At 37.0% G+C, this 18,917-nt stretch overlaps 2 protein-coding genes across 6 annotated transcripts in view; one reads left to right on the top strand and one right to left on the bottom strand.

Moving 5' to 3' along the window:
- Positions 1–3,643, top strand: part of ABCA1 (ATP binding cassette subfamily A member 1) — a 128,533-nt gene extending 124,890 nt beyond the window's left edge. For 4 of the 5 annotated variants that reach the window (XM_072842211.1, XM_072842213.1, XM_072842210.1 and 1 more), the window contains exon 50: positions 182–3,643. In XM_072842211.1, coding sequence (XP_072698312.1) covers positions 182–322 — 141 coding nt within the window. In that variant the 3' untranslated portion in view covers positions 323–3,643. The remainder of the gene's footprint in view (positions 1–181) is intronic. The other variant, XR_012038383.1, reaches the window with a different exon arrangement.
- A 3,659-nt stretch (positions 3,644–7,302) lies between these two features.
- LOC140641799 (protein NipSnap homolog 3A-like) lies at positions 7,303–18,888 on the bottom strand. The gene is made up of 6 exons (XM_072842214.1): positions 18,696–18,888; positions 15,795–16,005; positions 13,893–14,051; positions 12,378–12,527; positions 8,238–8,324; positions 7,303–8,144 (listed from the first exon to the last, which is right to left on the bottom strand). The coding sequence occupies exons 1-6, from the start codon at positions 18,753–18,755 to the stop codon at positions 8,068–8,070; spliced, it is 744 nt and encodes a 247-aa protein (XP_072698315.1). The 5' UTR covers positions 18,756–18,888; the 3' UTR covers positions 7,303–8,067.
- Between the last annotated feature and the right edge of the window lie 29 nt (positions 18,889–18,917).

Here is an 18,917-nt window from a genome sequence, read left to right as displayed (position 1 = left end):
CGTTTTTAAATGGTTAATACTTTTTTTTTCTCCTCTCCCTCACACATAGTTTTCTATGTAATCTACTTATGCACTCTTGCATTCTCCTACCTGACTTAATTTCCACATGGTGAAAAATGCAACAGAATAAAGAAAGAGCAAGTAGAGAGGTATTTATAAAGGTTCATCTTTCTTTTGACAGGTATTTGTAAACTTCGCCAAGGACCAAAGTGATGATGACCACTTAAAGGACTTGTCATTACACAAGAACCAGACAGTAGTAGATGTCGCAGTTCTCACATCTTTCCTCCAGGATGAGAAAGTGAAAGAAAGTTACGTATGAAGAATACTGTTTATACATAATGACTAAAAGAAAGAAGGAACTGGCCCTTCCTTTGCGCCATGTGAAGTGCTCCAAAAGAAAGAGCTGGAAAGTGGGAAGAAGTAAACTGGATACTGTACTGATACTATTCAATGCAATGCAATTCAATGCAATGAAAACAAAATTCCATTACAGGGGCAGTGCCTTTGTAGCCTATGTCTTGTATGGCTCTCAAGCGAAAAAGACTTGAATTTAGTTTATTACCTTATACCTATGTGAAACTCTAGTATGGAACCCAGCGGACATATGGGTTTGAAATCACACTTTTTTTGTTCCTTTGTATTCTCACTGGGGTTGCAACAATAATTAATCAAGTAATCATGGCCAGTGATTATTTATCAAAATCAAAAGGCATGTACATCTTCCTTCATTAAGCCGTGCCATGCCAGGAGACTGGTTTCCCGGTGACACATCCATTGCTGGCAATGAGTGTGCCAGAATTACTAGTGCCAAGTTGCTCAGAAAGCCTGAAGGACCATGGTGTGTCATGTACACTTTTACAAAAGCTGTTCTGCTTCAGAGTCTATCAACATTGTTATCAGGTGACAAAATGGTGCCATGTATGGGAAAGTCCTGCATTGTTTCCCTCTTTGATGAGCTGTTCTGGTGGTTGGCGGTAACATCCAAGTTATGGGTGGCTCCAGACAGGTGAGACTTGGTTCCATTCTTATGTTGTCCCTTGCTTGGAGGTCTCCAGAGTCATTCTTCTGGGACTCTATAAATATACTTAGAACCTGGTAAGAAGCAAAGAGCAGCCAAATTGTTGAGGCTGCAAGCTGCTGAGGCCAGATCATGGGATTAAAGAGATGGCTTATTCAAACCTAGGGAGGCCTGTGTCTGTTTGTCCTGGTTGTCTGCTAACACGGTACATTGCATCTCAAGATCTTCCTGTTTGACACAAGTATAGTATTATTTCTGGCTTTTTAAATTAATCTAGAATATAAAAAGAGATGTAGTTGTATTTTGACAAAAAATCTTTGTACTTTTAACGTTGTTTGGAATTTTCTGTCAGTGACTTGTGAATCCTTGGAATGGCCTCTTTGTAGAATCCTGTGGCATAGAAGAGGAGTATGGCCGCACTAGCTTAATTTCTCATGTAAGCTTGCAGATGGATCATCTGACTAGTGCCTAATGACTAAAAAACAACATGGTGGTCAAGATCTCATGACATTATATTTGAGTTTCTTTAAGATCATTTAAAATACTCTTAATCTCAGTTTGTAAGTCAAGTATTTTTTGAGTGTATGTTATAGCTGAATTAAACATCTGCATATGGATTGGGTGGGGAGAAATTAAGTCTCATTAGATACCCTGTGCCATGTTATTCAGCTAACAGGTTTACAATATAGGTTATTTTGGTATGGTGGTGTGGGATTCCCAGTGAAGAAATACTGGGCTGCCTTTTTTCTTCCTTTCTTTCTTTTTTTTTTTTTTAAATAAGAACAGTGCAAAAGCCAAAAAAGTTTAACTGTCATAAGGGTCACGAGACTAAACAATGAATACTTTCACAAAAACGATCACTAGCTTCAAAACTTGTTGAGTAACACAACTTGAGTAACATTTAGTACTGTCAAATAATTGGCTTTGAAGATCTTAGATATACCCCATTCTGACAATCTCAAACTTTGCATCTTTTCATTCCTGAATTTATCATGAAAAAAATAACAGCAAATGCCCCCACATGATATATATCTGACTTCTCTGATCCAGTCTTTTTTTAAGTCAGTAAACACTTTTAAAAAATATTATTTCACTTATGCTTAATGTGATCTGTCTTGAGACAACAAAAATATGAGGGAAGTACTGTTGGGTGATATTCAAGCCATCTTTCAATATCATTACTAATTTCTTTTTCTAAAAAGTAACTCTAAAGGTATAATATTTCAGATTTCAAATCTGTATTTTTAAAAATTTACAGAATGTTATCACAGACATTGTTTGGAAAAAGAAAATCACTTAAAAATTAATGCCAATATTTTCTAAAATGGTAAACAAGTAATGAAGGCCCCTTTCCAATAATGAGTAGAATGATGAAGTCATATTTTGTGCTATATCTTTAATTATATAAAAATCATAGAGTAATTTAGTTTCTCCTTGTTTAATATTTTTCAAAATCAAACTTTTGTTAGTTTTCCCATTTTACTAGAATCATGTTCTAATTCTCTATTTTATTAAATCAGTGAGAAGCTCCTGGCTTTAATTAGCCTGACTTCAAGGCCATAATTTAAAAAATCAAAAGACACTGTGAACTGTTTTGAAAAAAAAAAAAAAAAAAAAAAGAAATGAGTTTCAATATAGATTTACAAAGCTCTCCTCTGAAGCTAGAAACAATCTATAGCTACACATTGACTTCAATGTTAACCTTTTAGACTATCCAAATAGAAATCTTTTACATTTTCCTGTGTAAACCTAATTATAGTAGAAATTTTTACCAACTCTCTATTCAAGTAAAATTTCTATATATTCCCTGTGGAAATATAAATATGTGAGTCTCAAAAATTCTCAAAAAAAAAAAAAAATTGTGTCCAAAGGTTGCTGCTTTTGCTTCTTTTGGATACTTTGGAAACTTTATTAACAACTGTGAATATAAAAGATACAAAAGAAAACAATCACAAAACCCTTTATACGTTAACATCCAGCACAGCTCATTGTTAAAGAACAGCCAAACCTCAGACTACTGTATTTCAATATCTGTACTGAAAGCGTGTGCATTGTGGCAATGAAATGTTTCACGTCTTTCATTCACTGTATAATAATCATCGACAAAAGGGATTTGTCTGTTTTCTTCTTGTGGTTGTATATATCAGGTAAATTTTTTTCCAAAGAGCCATGTGTCATATATAATATTGAACCACTTTGATACTGGGATATTAATTTGTACCCTTGTTACTATTTACTAGTAAAATATAGTACTAGAGTAACATAGCTCTAATTCTCTTCAAAATTGTTGCATCCCTTTTATAGAATGTTTCTATTTCCATAAGAATTAAGTATTCTCTCTTCTTATACCCTAGGATGAAGCTATGTTTTTGTGCTTTTTCTTTATCATTGGCTCTTCATTCCAAGCACTTTATGCTGTCTCTAATGGGATCTATTTTTGCACTGGAATATCTGAGAATTGCAAAACTAGACAAGTTTCACAATAGATTTCTAAGTTAAATCATTTTCATTAAAAGGAAAAAAAGAAAAAAAAATTTTGTATGTCAATAACTTTATATGAAGTATTAAAAAAAGGCATATTTCTATGTTGTAATGAGTCACGAAATAAAGCTGTGACAGTTCTGCTGGTCTATGCAAATTTATTTCTGTGCATTCATAGCACCACCTACTGTTAAAACTTGTAAAGCCTTTAGGAGAGAAAGAAATATCCACTTACTGTGGGGAAGCTTTTTTTTTTTTTTTTTTTATTATTATTTTTTTAAATTTATTTTTTATTGGTGTAGCTATTTGACTCAAGAGTAGAAATTTTAGAAAAGGTTAAATGTCCTGTTACCCAAGAGGACTAAAGGGGCTACTTGGAAATAAATGGTGTTTACACTTTCATAATTCCTTTAAAGAGAGTAAATAATATTAAGAAGTTTTTAAGTAAAATGTATTCAAGCTTACTGATTTTGAAACTTTAGAGATCTCTGAAAATACTCTGTAGCTCAACCTGTTTGATAAAAACCTCACTGCTTTATTTGGATTTGAAGCTACAGAAGCTACCTTCAGGTGTCTTTTGTTTATTCGACTGAAAACACAAGGACAGAGTGTGGCAAGTATCCTGGCAAGGTATGCCAGGTGTTGAGGCCTGGGCGAGTGTGCAAGAAAAGTGGAAAAAAGTAGAGGATCATGAGGGCTGCCTTCCCCTTCTGGAAAAAGTGCTGTGTAATTGAAAGCCAGGTTTAGGTAGGGCTGTGATGACACATGTGGATGTAATTTTCGTAGCTCACTAGCAAAAGTCTCAAAGTTGTCTGCTTATCTCAGAACTTGAACTTCCACCAAACACCCCCTGGTAGGCAGCGCAGCAGCCAAGTCGTGCTCTGTCCTCTAACAGCAGCCCCCAACCCCAGATGACAGGTCGTGAGCGGCCCTCTGCTAAGGTGCGCACCAGCCCGCATGCGAAGGAAGGATCTCAGCTTATGAGGAAGCTTTCTTGACCACTTGGATCATCATCATAGCTGTCTTCCCACTTAAAGTTCATATTACAGCGACTTCAATGAAATGATAGAAAACCGTATTTATTTGTGGAAAATGACAATCGAGAAAAAGCGAGCTACTGAGAAATGAAAAGGCAAGTAATTCAGAGAACCATGCAAGTCACCTGTGAGTCTGGAGAAAAACATTCTTCTATCTAGAACTTAGGCCTTGGGACTAAATGGCCTGACCTAGAGAGAATGAAGACAGAATGAAGAGCCTATATAAACATTTGTAGGTCCAAAAAAAACCTTGGGACCTTTGAAATGTCAACAACATATATTGAATATGAAAAAGTAGAAGGGAAAACTAGATACCTGTTTCAAGTGTTTCACTGTGTTGTCGGGCACTTCATTTAATCCCCAATTAACTATCTGCCCTATGAGGTAAGCAGTAGCATTTGGTGTGTAAATTGGGGCTCAGTGGACAGAGGAAAATTTAAAGTTAAGCTACTATTAGGGTGGCAGAGGGTTCTTTCTGGTGAAGTTGATTATCAGGTACAATTGCTCTCGTAAAATCCATCTGGCATCATCATACAATAATATAACAAATATTTATTGAACTATATTGTATGCCACCTACTTTTCTAGGTTCTGGGGATGCAGTGTTGAAGACCAAATTGCTGCTCTAATGAACTTAAATTTCAATAGAGAAATCACATTTGCATTCACGATGGATGTGTAGACAAATATAATACAGACCACAATAAGCACTAGGAAGAAAATGAACCATGGAAATGACATAATGATGGAGATGAGTCAGAGACAGACATTTGAGCTCAGATCTGATAAAATAAGCAGGAAACAACATTTAAAGGTGGACAGAACATTCCTGGAAGAAAGAACACCTAGTGCAAAAGCTTCAAGTGGGAAAAAGCTTAGGTTGGGGAAGGAGAGAGAATTCTAGTGTGTCTGGAGTGGCAGAAGGGACAGGTGCCAGCACCTGTAGGGTCTCACAGACCATGTTAAGGTGTCTGGATTTTATTGTTAGTGCAATGAGGAGCCACTGGAAAGTTTTAAACAAGGTAGTGGTTTGATGTAATCACTGTTTCAGAAAGAATGCTGGCGGGGCACCTGGGTGGTGCAGTCAGTTAAGCGTCTGCCTTCGGCTTAGGTCATGATCTCAGGGTCCTGGGATGGAGCCCCATGTTGTGTGTGTGGGCGTCCTGTTCAATGGGCAGTCTGCTTCTACTTCTGCCCCTCCCTCTGAGAGCTCATGGTCTCTCAAATCTAAAAAATAAGGGAATGCTGGCTGTATGGGGAAAGGGACAGTAGGAAGGTTAAGAGATGTTAGTGGATTGGGCAATGGTGTAGCAAGACATAGCAAAACAGTAACGTTCAGGATCTCTGTTAGAGACAGCTAATGGGCACTGCTCCATGTAGGGGTTGAGGGAAGAGAGCCATCAAGGTGACTTCTAGTCTGTGACCCAAACTAGGCAGATGATTGTATTAAAAGGGCTGCTGATATCTCAGTCTGGTGCTCAGGAACAATGACAGGAAAGAAGAACGTATGAGTCATCAGCACAAATATGGAACTTAGGCCTTGGGACTAAATGGCCCTGACCTAGAGAGAATGAAGACAGAATATTCCTGAGCCCTGAGAGCTGACCCACATTTAGAACAGAAGCCAGGAAAGGGAAGAGAGGAACGGGTCAGTGAGAAGAAAAATCTGAATATGATGCCACATACTGAAGCTCAGAATCAAGTGTTTCAGGAAGGCAAATGTGGTCAGTTGTGTCCAACACTGCTGAGAAGATAAGCAAGGTAAAGGCAGAGAAAATGACTGAGTTTCATAAGAGAGGTCCTTGGTGACCTTGAAAAGAGTCATTTCAGTAGACGGACAAGGATCAGGTTGAGGGAAGAGTAACAGGTCAAGATGGAGAATATACGTTAACTCTACTGAGAGCTCTGCTTTAAAGCGAAGCAGAAAACATGAAAATAGCTGCAATCACAAAGTTTTAATTTGGATTCTTATTTGTTAATAGCATAGGCTGCACCTGAATACCACCTCACCTTTCAGGTTTTTTTTTTTAATCCTTTAGACATTTCTTCTGTCTGGAGTCTTTTTTTTTTTATATAAATTTATAAATTTATTTTTTATTGGTGATCAATTTGCCAACATATAGAATAACACCTAGTGCTCATCCCATCAAGTGCCCCCCTCAGTGCCCGTCACCCAGTCACCCCCACCCCCCGCCCACCTCCTCTTCCACCACCCCTAATTCATTTCCCAGAGTTAGGAGCCTCTCATGTTCTGGTCTCCCTTTCTGATATTTCCCACTCATTTTTTCTCCTTTCCCCTTTATTCCCTTTCACTATTTTTTATATTCCCCAAATGAATGAGACCATATAATGTTTGTCCTTCTCTGATTGTTCTGTCCGGAGTCTTACACTGTACTTTGTTTTCCAAGTTTCCTTTAAGACAGCTAATTCATGATTTATTATTTTATACTCACAATATGTTTTAAAAACAAAATAATATAGCTCTAAATATAGACTATCAAGAGAGCTTGGAAGTACCAAACCTAGCTTTAGAAGACAGACTGACTCAACTAAAATGGAAATTAAAGGCGAAGAGAAACCCTAGCCTGTGTGTGGTGGTACTGAAAACTTTCTTTCTGGGATTATTATTACATTATCTTCTTGATCTAACTTACATTTACAATAAAGCTGTTAAATTGCTACTGTATTACTCCCCAATAGCAACACAGTAAAAGCTCTAGAGAAGATAGTTCAATTATAAAGTACAAATAAAAACCCCCTGCAGAACAGGTATGTAGGCTTTTATTCAGGCAACCATCCTGGTAACCATAAAGATCTCTTTAAAACAAATAGCTATTTCAAGTATTTTTGTTAGTGATCCAAAATGAACAAAAATTAACTATATATGAACGCATTTCAGCACATAAAACAAGTCTTCTGAAGTTTTTAACACTGAGACCTAATTACATTATTTTCCAAGTTAGCGTGACTCATAAGTAATGTGAAAACCATAATTAATACAGACACAGGTGACACTGTACTTTGCCAAAGAAATATATTTGAACTTAGATTCTTAGGAATCCCATGTGATCACAAAATTAACTTTACTGGGCAAAAAAAAAAAAAAAAAAAAAAAAAAAAAAATTTACATCTCAGGATAGACATTATATACAAATGATTTTTAAAACATCAGGTACAAAATCTAAAATGATCATTTGACTATAAGAAAATGCTATAAAAAGCAGAGGGTTGTCAAACAGTACAAGAAATATTCTGAAAAAATGAAAAATTAAGATCATCAAGCAGAAGCAACTATTGCTGATGTGTAACAGACACTGCAATGCCAAGGGGAAAATGAATAGAACTATCTCCTGAGGTGGAAAGGAGCAGAGGAAGGAAGAATAGAGGTGGCTTTAGAAGTGCAGAGACACAGCAAATTAACTTACCACCTTCTTCAAATACAAGTGAGAATCTCTTAGGAGAATTTAAGCACCAGTACCAGGCACATCTTAAAGCAGTTAATGTAATGCTTCATATTTCAGTGGAAAACTATTTCAAAGGTGAAAATGATGTAGGAATCAGAAGCATATTCTGCTGAGACACGAGGTAATTGACACTCTCTCGAACTGGAAAAAACACATTTCATAAGAAGGCATATAAAGTTATTGACAGCATCAAATTTGTTGTACAAATACTTCATGCCCAGGGAAATAGCTTACCGGCTGCCACAACCCTGGGATCCTCATGAGACTGATGTCTCCCAGCTGCACGACTATCTGCACTCTCATTCCACCAAAGAACATGAACTGCAGAAATAAACCAAAAATAGATTCTAAAGACTATGGCATTACTACAAGTAAGAAACACAGAAAAATTAATCAGAAATATTATGTCTTATTCTTTAAATCAAAATAGTGAGTGTCAAAAAGGTAAAATTAAGTATATTAATAACAAGATTTCAGAGGGGGTCAAGAGATTTGAGAAAGAAATTTATAAATTAAACTGGTTTATAGATGAAGAAACAGAAGGCTGGAAAGAAAAAGTAAATAACACCGCTAAAGACAAGATTGAGGCTAGATCCAAGTTTTATGACTTCCTACTATGTTTTACTTTATTTTTAAAAAAGCAAAATTATTAAAAAAAGGTTCACTACTGAAAATGTGGGTGATAAAAAGGAGAAGAAAGTTAAAAGTAGCATAGTTTTAACCACCCAGAGAAAATCTCTATTCATATTTAGGGCATTTCCTTTAAAAAAATGACTAAAATCAGATGAGGGTTTTACTATTATGCTTAGTATTTTTAAAAATCAACAATGCGTATTTTCCATGGCAGTAACCTTAATTTTAATGACTATGTGAATTCCTCCTGTGACAACTTTTTATTCTCATCCTTTATTGTTGATTACTTATATTCAAAGTATTTCAGTATTTCTACAAAGTACTGAAATAATTTTTTTATAATTAAATGTAATATACGTTAGCTGTATAAATTTTGGAAAATGCAGATGAACAAAAATAAAGCAGAAATCATTTCTAATCTTACTGCTCTAAAATAACCACTTTTCTACTATTTTGGTGTATCTCTTTCCATATTTATGTACATACATGTGTATTTTTATATGTTTATATATTTATATACACATACTACATATTCTATATAAGGTACAGGACCTATATGGCATGTATGTATATTTGTGTATTATAAGTATATTAAATACATATATACATAGGATCATACCACATTGTTTCCAATGTTCCCTTACTGTAAACAATGCTGACATAAACCTCCTTAGAATCACAGCTACATGTGTAGCTATAATAATAACAACAGTGCCCAAGACAACAACTACTAACCTTTTTTGGGCATTTACTATATGCTAGGCCTGGTTCTAAGAGTTTTGCTTATATTAAGTCTTTTAATTTTTATAATAATCTTAGGGTATTATATCACTATTTTATCAATGAGTAAGGCACCATAAGGTGAACTAACTCATGTGAAATCACAAAGATAGTTGTGGAGTTGGGATTTAAGTCCAGGCAGTTTGGATATGTTTATTTCCTCAATATGAACTCCTAAAATTTATACTGAGAGAAAAAAGTATTTGATTCTACTTCTATATATAAGTGTACATATTATACACTGACCTCCAGAAATTAGGTCCTAATTACTCAGCATATTACTATTCTCCTTCTATGCTGGAAATTAATTTAAGATTAAAAAATGTGCACACGTTTTCAGCAGTTTTCTTATAAAAGTTATAGACATCCATTATAAAAAATACACGTAATAAACACTAATATCAATAATATCATTTACATCCTTTCAAACTTCTTTCCTATGTAATCTAACACATGACATACCTATGCGTATTTCCTAGAATATTGGCAAAAATAATTAAAAAATTAAAGGTTACTTTATTCTATTGTCAAATTTTATGGAGGGAAAAGATTAAGACAGTATGAACCCTATACAACAGTATATGAGTACTTATTTTTTCCAACCTATCAAATACGATATCTATATAGGTATGTCTTTATTAAGTAAAAATGGTATCTCATTATTGTCTTAACATGTATCTTCTTGGGGATCCCTGGGTGGCTCAGCAGTTTGGCGCCTGCTTTTGGCCCAGGGCGTGATCCTGGAGTCCTGGATGGAGTCCCACATCAGGCTTCCCGCATGGAGCCTGCTTCTCCCTCTCCCTCTGCCTGTGTCCCTGCCTCTCTCTCTCTCTCTCTCTCATGAATAAATTAATAAAATCTTTTAAAAATATGTGTATCTTCTTTAATATATATATTTAGTAATCATTTGTATATCAACTTTTTTAAAAAAGATTTTATTTATTCATGAGAGACGAGAGAGAGAGAGAGAGAGAGAGAGAGAGAGGCAGAGACATAGGCAGAGGGAGAAGCAGGCTCCATGCAGGGAGCCCGATGCAGGACTTGATCCTGGGTCTCCAGGATCACACCCTGGGCCGAAGGCAGCGCCAAACTGCTGAGCCACCCAGGCTGCCCTTGTATATCAACTTTTGCAAAAGCCTTCATTTTTCTTTTTGCTTTTGAATTTCATTTATGGTGTTTTAGGGCATACAAATAGATTGAGCCTTTTAAAGTAAAATCATCAATTGATTTTTTTTTCCCCTTGATTATTTCTTCATTTGTTTTTTGGCTTAGAAATATAGTTCTCATCCATAGTATTAAATACATTTATGTTTTAGTAATTCTATGATTTCTTTTTTTCTACACTGAAATCTATAATCCATTTGAATTCTAGTTTAGTATATAGTGGGAGATAGATATCTAATAATTTTCATAATCTCTTCATATATTTTCCAACTTTTAAAATATCATCTTCTATATATTCTGATCATTTTCCTAGGATATAGTGCTAGAAGTTAAGTTTCTGGGTAAAGATCAGAAACTCAGCTTTCAATGTATTAAGTCTGAGATGTCCTTTGGACATTGAATAAGGAAGTTAAGGAGGCAAATGGATATAATGAGTCTTCCAAGTATTTTATTAGCTATTCTTAGTCATTTATCTTTCTAGATGAACTTTACATACATTTTTTAAGAGTTTGCCATAAAAAACTCCCTAAAATTCTGACTGCACTAACTTTCAACTTTAAAAGTTAAATGCCGGGGGATCCCTGGGTGGCGCAGTGGTTTAGCGCCTGCCTTTGGCCCAGGGCGTGATCCTGGAGACCCGGGATCGAATCCCACGTCAGGCTCCCAGTGCATGGAGCCTGCTTCTCCCTCTGCCTGTGTCTCTGCCTCTCTCTCTCTGTGACTATCATAAATAAAAATTAAAAAAAAAAAAAGAAAAAAAAAAAAAAGTTAAATGCCGGGATCGCTGGGTGGCGCAGCGGTTTGGCGCCTGCCTCTGGCCCAGGGCGCGATCCTGGAGACCCGGGATCGAATCCCACGTCGGGCTCCCGGTGCATGGAGCCTGCTTCTCCCTCTGCCTGTGTCTCTGCCTCTCTCTCTCTCTCTCTGTGAGTATGGTAAATAAATAAATTAAAAAAAAAAAAAAGTTAAATGCCTTAAATAGATGTTTTAAAAATAAAATCAAGGGGCACCTGCCTAGCCCAGCTGGTGGAGCATGCAACTCTTGATTTCAGGATCATGAATTTAAGCCCCACATTGGGTGTAGAGATTACTTAAATAAATAAACTTTAAAGGTAAATAAATAAATAAATTCAGGTACATATATTTACCTGTATGCTGTGTATGCCCACACTGAAGTGTTAGGAGGTCATTATTAATCATGTATATGCATTATTTCTAGCATGTATATATATCAAATAACATTTTAGTCTTCTTATTCCTATGTCACTCATACATATATGAGTATGTATGTGCATACACAAGTATATATGAATGACATATGAAGACCAAAATGTTAACAGTACTACCTCTAAGTAGAGAGAAATGTTTCCCTCTCTTAGGGCATGTCCATCTATTTAGTATGTGTAAAAACATGTACTACTTTTTTATTCAAGACAATCTCTCTATTCCAAGAACTTATTTTAAAAGGTTGATAAAGGTATATTTAGAAGAAATAAAAGATGAAAGAACAGATATTTTCTTGAAGCTCTTTGCAGTTTTTTATCACTTTGATGTATCATAGAAGACATGACATTTCAACATTTGAAAAAGACTTCATGAGGTGTTAACATTCCAAACAAATAATATTTAAAACAAGTTTTTTCAACCCTTACAATACAAAAGAAAAAGAAACCCTAAAAATTTGGCAATAAAATTTTAAATATATGCCATAATGAAAAAAAGAGAAAAACTGACCCAAGAAACTTAAGAGATCAGCAATATACTTTGCAATTTCATAGAAGAAATGGACAACTATACCTCTGTTGAGTGCTCCATATTCTGTGTGGAACACTCCAACCAGTTTTGAGTAGCCTAGATCCACGTGGGCATTAATTGCCCTTTTAAATGCATCACCCCACAGAGCTGGCCCACCTGGCTTCAACTGAAAAATAACCAGTTCATAGACTCCTAGAGTGGGAAGAAAAATAATTATTTTACAAAAGATATTCAAGAAATTTCTAATCAGGTTAGTCTGGTTCCACTAGAAGGCTAATCCACATACACAAATCTGGAGGATCATACACATGTATATGTTTATGTGGACATACTTATGGATTATAGTATTAGTCTTCCTCACTTTCACATTTAGGAAGTCCAAGTTTAAGGATCAGCTGTTAAGCTTATACAGAACAAAAAAAAAGGGAAGATATATTAAGCTATTATCTGAAATATCTTTCATCTATAAATCTGTCAACAAAACAAATAGAGGATTTATAGTAGGACTAGGGTTTTTGAGCTGCCTGAATCTGCACATCTATCTATCTATCTATCTATCTATCTATCTATCTATCTATCTATCTATCTATCTATCTATCTTATATCTAATCTATCATCTTAAGATTTTATTTGAGACAGCACCACCCTGTGGGGGTGGAGGGGAAGTAGCAGAGGGAGAGGGAGAAGTACACTCCCCACAGAGCAGAGCCTGATGCAGGTATTGCAGGGATCTATCCCAGGACTATGGAGAGGTCTAGGTGGGTAAGGACCCAAACAAGACTTTAAAATCCCTTGTACTCTAAGATACACTACAAACTTAGGAAAATGGGGGAAATAAAAGAACATTTAAATTAGTTAATACTTCTAAAAAAATCTGACTTTTGTTTAAAACTATGTTAAGGTAAATGTTTCCTTAAATGAGCAAGAAAATAAAATCAGGAAGAAGACAACTCTTTAGTAATCATTTTCAAAATAAGAAATAAAAGGAAAAAAAAATGTTAAACTATAGTAATACAGCTTAACAGTTTAATGCATTCCCCTTAAACAGTTTTACAGGCAAAAATATCCGTAATGTGTTAAAATTAACTGTAATTTGTGTCTGAAAAATACCAAACTATGACAAAATTTCATACATTATCTTTCACACAGCTATACTTGTTTCTCTGTTCCAACCCCCAACTTTTCAATCTTTACTCCTTATATCAACTTTTTATATATATGCCTCAATTTTCAGAGCTTTCCCAAATTGGAAATAAAATGTCATCATTCAATGCTCATTGTTTTAATAAGCAAAAATCTAAAATCCATTGATAATATATTCCTACATAAGACACAGGACTATTTTTCCCTAGGGAAGTTCAGTTTTTTAAGTAGGTGCTATCCCCAGGGTGGAGCCCAACATGCGCCCAATCTCACAACCTGGGATCAAGACCTGAAGTGAGATCCAGAGTTGGACACTCAGCTGACTAAGCCACTTAGGCACCCCTGGAAGTTAAGTTTTTATAGCTTGAAATCTTTAGTATTTTCTCCAACAAAATTCAAAGAAGGAAGGACTACCTTCTTTTGTAGGCTTTTCTAACTTGCACCATGGCACCAAGTAAGTAATCTCAGTCTCTTGTTCATCTATGAGAGCCAGATTTGGAATGACACATTGTTGTTGCCATTCCTTATTTTTGGCCACTGCTTTCCGAACTTCAGTCCGATGAGCAAAATTATCTATGGGAAGAAAAGGAGTAAGAAAAATAAAAACTTAATTAAAATCGTCTATACCTTTTTTGGATTTCATTTGATTCAGCAAATGTCCAGTGAGGCTACATAAAGGTGGTGTTATATCACTGAAGATATCAATATAGATGTGACATTTGTCCTTAAGCTTTCCATGGTCTAAAAGGGGAGTAGAAATTTAAAGAACTAATGATAACGTCATGTAGTGGGGTTTATAGGCTCTACCACTTAGTAGGTAGTTGTGTGACTTAGTGTGTTATTTAATTTTTCTGTGCCTGTTTCTTACTCTGTGAAATGGGGATAGTGATAGTATCTCCCTCCAGGGTTGTTGTGAAGATGAAATGAATTAGTATATGATAGGAGCTTTGAACAGTGTTTGGCACCTGATTAGCACTTAATATGTATTAATTATTCTTATTATTTGGGGAATTTAAATTATAGTGCCCATTTAGAGAAAGACTATTTTTCTTTGGTGGTGGTGGTGGTGAGTGATCAGGTCATGGCACACACTGAATTAAACTTAACATAAATGAAAGGAAGATGTGCTTTTTAAGCCTCTTCTTTGAACAGCTTCCAAAGAAATAGTGATTCTCTTTCTTACTATCACCATTCTTTTTCCCAGTATTTATTTCTCTTATATTTGTTACTCAAACATTTACTAAACATTTAGGCCTAGTACTGTATTTAGTCTTAGGGTCTCATTAAGACTAAAGGTAAAGGAGTTTTCTGTGGTTTATGTTAGGGATCTTAGAGCTTAAGTGAGTTATATCAGGACTTTACCAGCAATTTTTTTTTTAATGGGAATGAGTCCACTGGTAGCACATTAAAGCATAAATTGTGTTTTAACGGGGTTTTATTCTATCACAATAGGGAAAACCCCTAAACTAGGGCCATGTTAAATACAGAATGAACACTTTTCATATTAAAGTACTTTATGACTATTACTTTGGACAATGATGATCAAACACTAAACAAAGGTATCAAAATTCTTTGGATTTCATCAAGTCCTGATGTGGACCTCACAAAGATTAGACATTGGAGTAACAAACACCCTGGGGATTCCTGTAGCCTGTTCTTCTTTGACTATTAAACCAGGGGTAAATCAACTTCCATATGGGGAACATTCTGACTGCCTTTACTTCCCCAGAATAGCACAATGTCAGTGAATTCCCTGAAACCCTGGAATGCACAAATGACACAAAAATGGCTTTCTCAACATTACAAATTATTAAAACTCAGAATTGGGTGAGGCCTAGAAGTTAACTATCATCCCCACCAACCTCCGTTATTCTAAAGCGCCTACATATTTGAATTCTTTCTACTAAAATCCTGATATACAGCCATAGCTTCAACAATAAGAAACAATAACTCTCCCTTCCTTTATGATCTTAACCTACTTGGGCTCTTGCAATCTCTGCTTTAAGTTTTTCATAAATCAGCTTTATGACAAGCCATTGTATAATTTTTCTGAGAATTAAAGTCTAGCTCACAATTTTATGATTTGAGAGATGAGATGCTACACTTTCCCATTTATGGTAACATAAAGATTTAGGCAAAGGGTTGTTAAAGGTGTACTACTGGGAGGAGGAATCAGTGAATTCAGTTTTTGTTGTTATTCCCCTTTTTAAAAGTTTAATTTAACCTGTGAGTATTTATACAAATCTAGATCCAGGAGCTAAGCATTAAGTAACATTTAACACAATGAAAATCACCCTTAAGCTGGAAAAATCATACCATACTTCCAAATATGAAATACTTTATTCATTTGGCCTCCAAATTCTACACTCCAGAATCCAACCAGTTCAGATTGAGCTGTCCGAAGATGGATGTTCTTCTTAACGTTTTCCAGAAACTCATTCATCTTTGAGGGCTTAAGGCAATAAGTACGAAATTCATAGAATGTTCCATCATATTGTCTGGGGCCCGTAGCAAAAGATGAGCACAACTGAAGAGAGAGAAGGCGAATTTAAATATTTTGGGAAGGTAGGGTTTATTATACTGTTACAACCAAATCTGAATCTAGAAATAAGGGACACATTAGAATCATAATCCATGTTTGTACTTTTTTTGTGATCTCTCCTTAGACATTCATTTAGAGAAAATGTCAACAAAGATAACTAATATTAAGTATGCTGAATATATGGTTACTGTTTCTTAGCAGGGATCCATTGTTAGCCACTTTTTCATGAAATTTAATCATAAGAAGAGACTGGGGTGTTAATAAGAGTTCTTTACACAAGAACTATAATTAGGATTCTAGTAAACTTGCAGAGTCTTCCCTTATTTAGCCAATATTCTATTTTTAGTCAGTACTATCTCTGTTACAGTTATGCATTTAAGGGAACTCTATAAAATATGCAAGTGTTTTGGCTAGCAGAATGGAAATGTGTTTACTAGCAAAAAACTTTTTAGGTTTTTCCTAAAAATAAAAATGTCTGTTCAGGTCAAAGTTATTTCCCAAATCCAATGAAGTAGATCACTGGTAAAAAATAGGAATGGAGTGTAACTTACGCTAAAGAAAGCTATAATCTCATCCAACTGCAATATAACATAGTAGTGGACTGTATGAATGCTATAAAGGAAAAATCAAGTTACAATTGTCTGAATCATTATTAGGCTTAATTACAGATCATTATTAGGCTTAATTACAGATGCAGCGTGAAGTAGGGCATTTAATCCATCCAATTATACCGGATTGATGAAAATACCCCTTAAGAACCATTTGTTTTTGTTGTATGCTACCTATATAAATTTTTCTTCTAATTTAGTCCCCCAAGTCTGAATGAATTTACCTTTAGGTAGGAAATGTCTTGCCAGAAATTATCCTCTGTGTATGTATATGTATGTGTGCATGTGTATACATTCACACCCACACAGTCCTATGGCATTTTCACTTACAAATTCTTCTTACTGTAGGTTTGGTTACCATGTGCCCGTTTCATGAAGCTTATTTATTTAAGTTTCATGAGATTTATTAATCAGAATTATTTATTAAAAGTCTTGATACAAAGCTATGAACAAATTTTGGGCTTATATGACTACGTGGTACATGAAATGAAACCAGTAGGCTTCCTTATACATAATTTAGGTCAAAACACACAATTTGTCTATGTATTTCATTTGTGTATAATTTCACAATTATATATTTGAGTTCATTCCATTCATGTCCACTGAGTTATATTCCTATTGCCCAAGAGTCTAAGCTTATTTGGAAAGCAAGTATTCCCTCCAAAAACTATTGCGGATATTTCTATTTTTGCTGGACCTGCTTTTTGCGTCACTTTAACCAAATTTTAACAAGAGAATGTTATGCAAATAAACAACTGCCTAGTATTACAGTTTAAAAAGTATTATAAACAAAATAGATCTGAAAACGGAACAGCCTAGTATTTCTAACAATTGCTTTTAAGTCGTTTTTCAGGGTGTTGGTATTTGGAAACAAATTTGTGGTCACAGGCATGTAGTTTTATTATCTTTCAAAGAAAAAACAGTATGAGGAAAAGTTCATGGAAAAGTTAACAGCAGTGAGATAAGTGTGTGTGTTTAGGGGGAGGTGATTTTTGTTAAGGGCAGAAACTACAATTATTCTGGAGAAGGTTTCATGAGTGTTCTAGGCTCCCTGATATCCAAATAAGGGCTCATTTTCCACAGCACGGACTTTCAATTCACTTATAACGGAACATCTGGCTGACATTTAATAAAGTCAGTGCTGAGTATATTTGTAAGGAATAACTCTTGGCCCTGCCCCAGTAGACTGACAAAATGTTTTGCTCCTCCTGCGTGAATGGGCCATCATCGGTTCTCTAGTCTTCACCAGAAACTTAGTCTCTAGAGTAGGCTAACCCCTGGTGATCAGAAAGAAGTGCAAGCCTAAATATTAAAAAAAAAAAAAAAAAAAAATCTGTAGATTTACAGAATAGGTCAGGTTCCGGCAGTTAAGGTTGAATCACAAAAATCCTTTATGCACGTTTCTCACCAAAGGTTAAGTGCGGCTGTTGCAATCAGGTTTGCCAGGAGGTTCCAGGCCCCGCTGGCTTGGTCACGCCCGCGCGAGGCGGTGGGCAGGGAGGGCAGGACGCTCCGCACCCGCACCCCGCCCGGCCCGGCCGCCTCTCCGGGGTTCTCTGCAAAACCCTTGTAAGTTGTGCACGTTTCGTTTACACGGGGGAGGCCGGTTCTGCGGCCAGCGGCTGGCTGACCTGTGTCTCCTCCACCTTCGGTCTGGAGGGAGCGGCGGCCTAAGGACAAATCAATACTAAAGGCTCGACCAGCAAGTACCGGGCACCGGCCACAACGTGGGGAACTCAGCGGGCCTCGAGGCAAATACGCAGCCGCCAGAGCTTAGCAAGTGTCCTCAGGGCCGCCTGGCACCCAGGCCAGAAAAGTCCTGCCCGCGGTTGCTCGCGAATTGGCCGGGAGGCGGCAGCGGCCGGCGACCCTGTTCCACCCGCGCCCCGCAGCGCGCCCGGCGCGGGGGGTCCGGAGCGGACTTCGGAGCCAGAACCGTGCGCGCATGCGCGGCTCCGCAGGCCCGGGCGCCCAGGCCGGGTGGCGCATGCGCGGGACGGCGAGCTCCCCGCGGACGCCCCTCCCCGCCCCCGGGGCCCGGCCTGGGCTCGTCTCCGCCGCCGGTACCTGAGGCGCGAGCGTCCGCGCAGCCAGAGCCGCAGCCAGGCGGCTTCGGAGGACGAGCATGGCGTGGCTTGGAGCGCCGGGAAGGGCAGCCGGCCGGGACTCCGGAGCCCCCGGGTTGCGGCGGACCCGCCTGGAGAAGAGCGGCGACGGCGCTGCGGGCCGAAGGCGGCAGGGGCGGGCCTCGGGGCCGCGGGCTCCGCCTCCGCTCCGCTCCGCTCCGCT

Source organism: Canis lupus, chromosome 10 (genome assembly GCF_048164855.1).
Source record: "Canis lupus baileyi chromosome 10, mCanLup2.hap1, whole genome shotgun sequence".
NCBI classification, from domain to species: Eukaryota; Metazoa; Chordata; class Mammalia; order Carnivora; family Canidae; genus Canis; species Canis lupus.
Note: the sequence above shows the minus strand (reverse complement) of the source record. Positions and strands in the feature narration are given on the sequence as shown.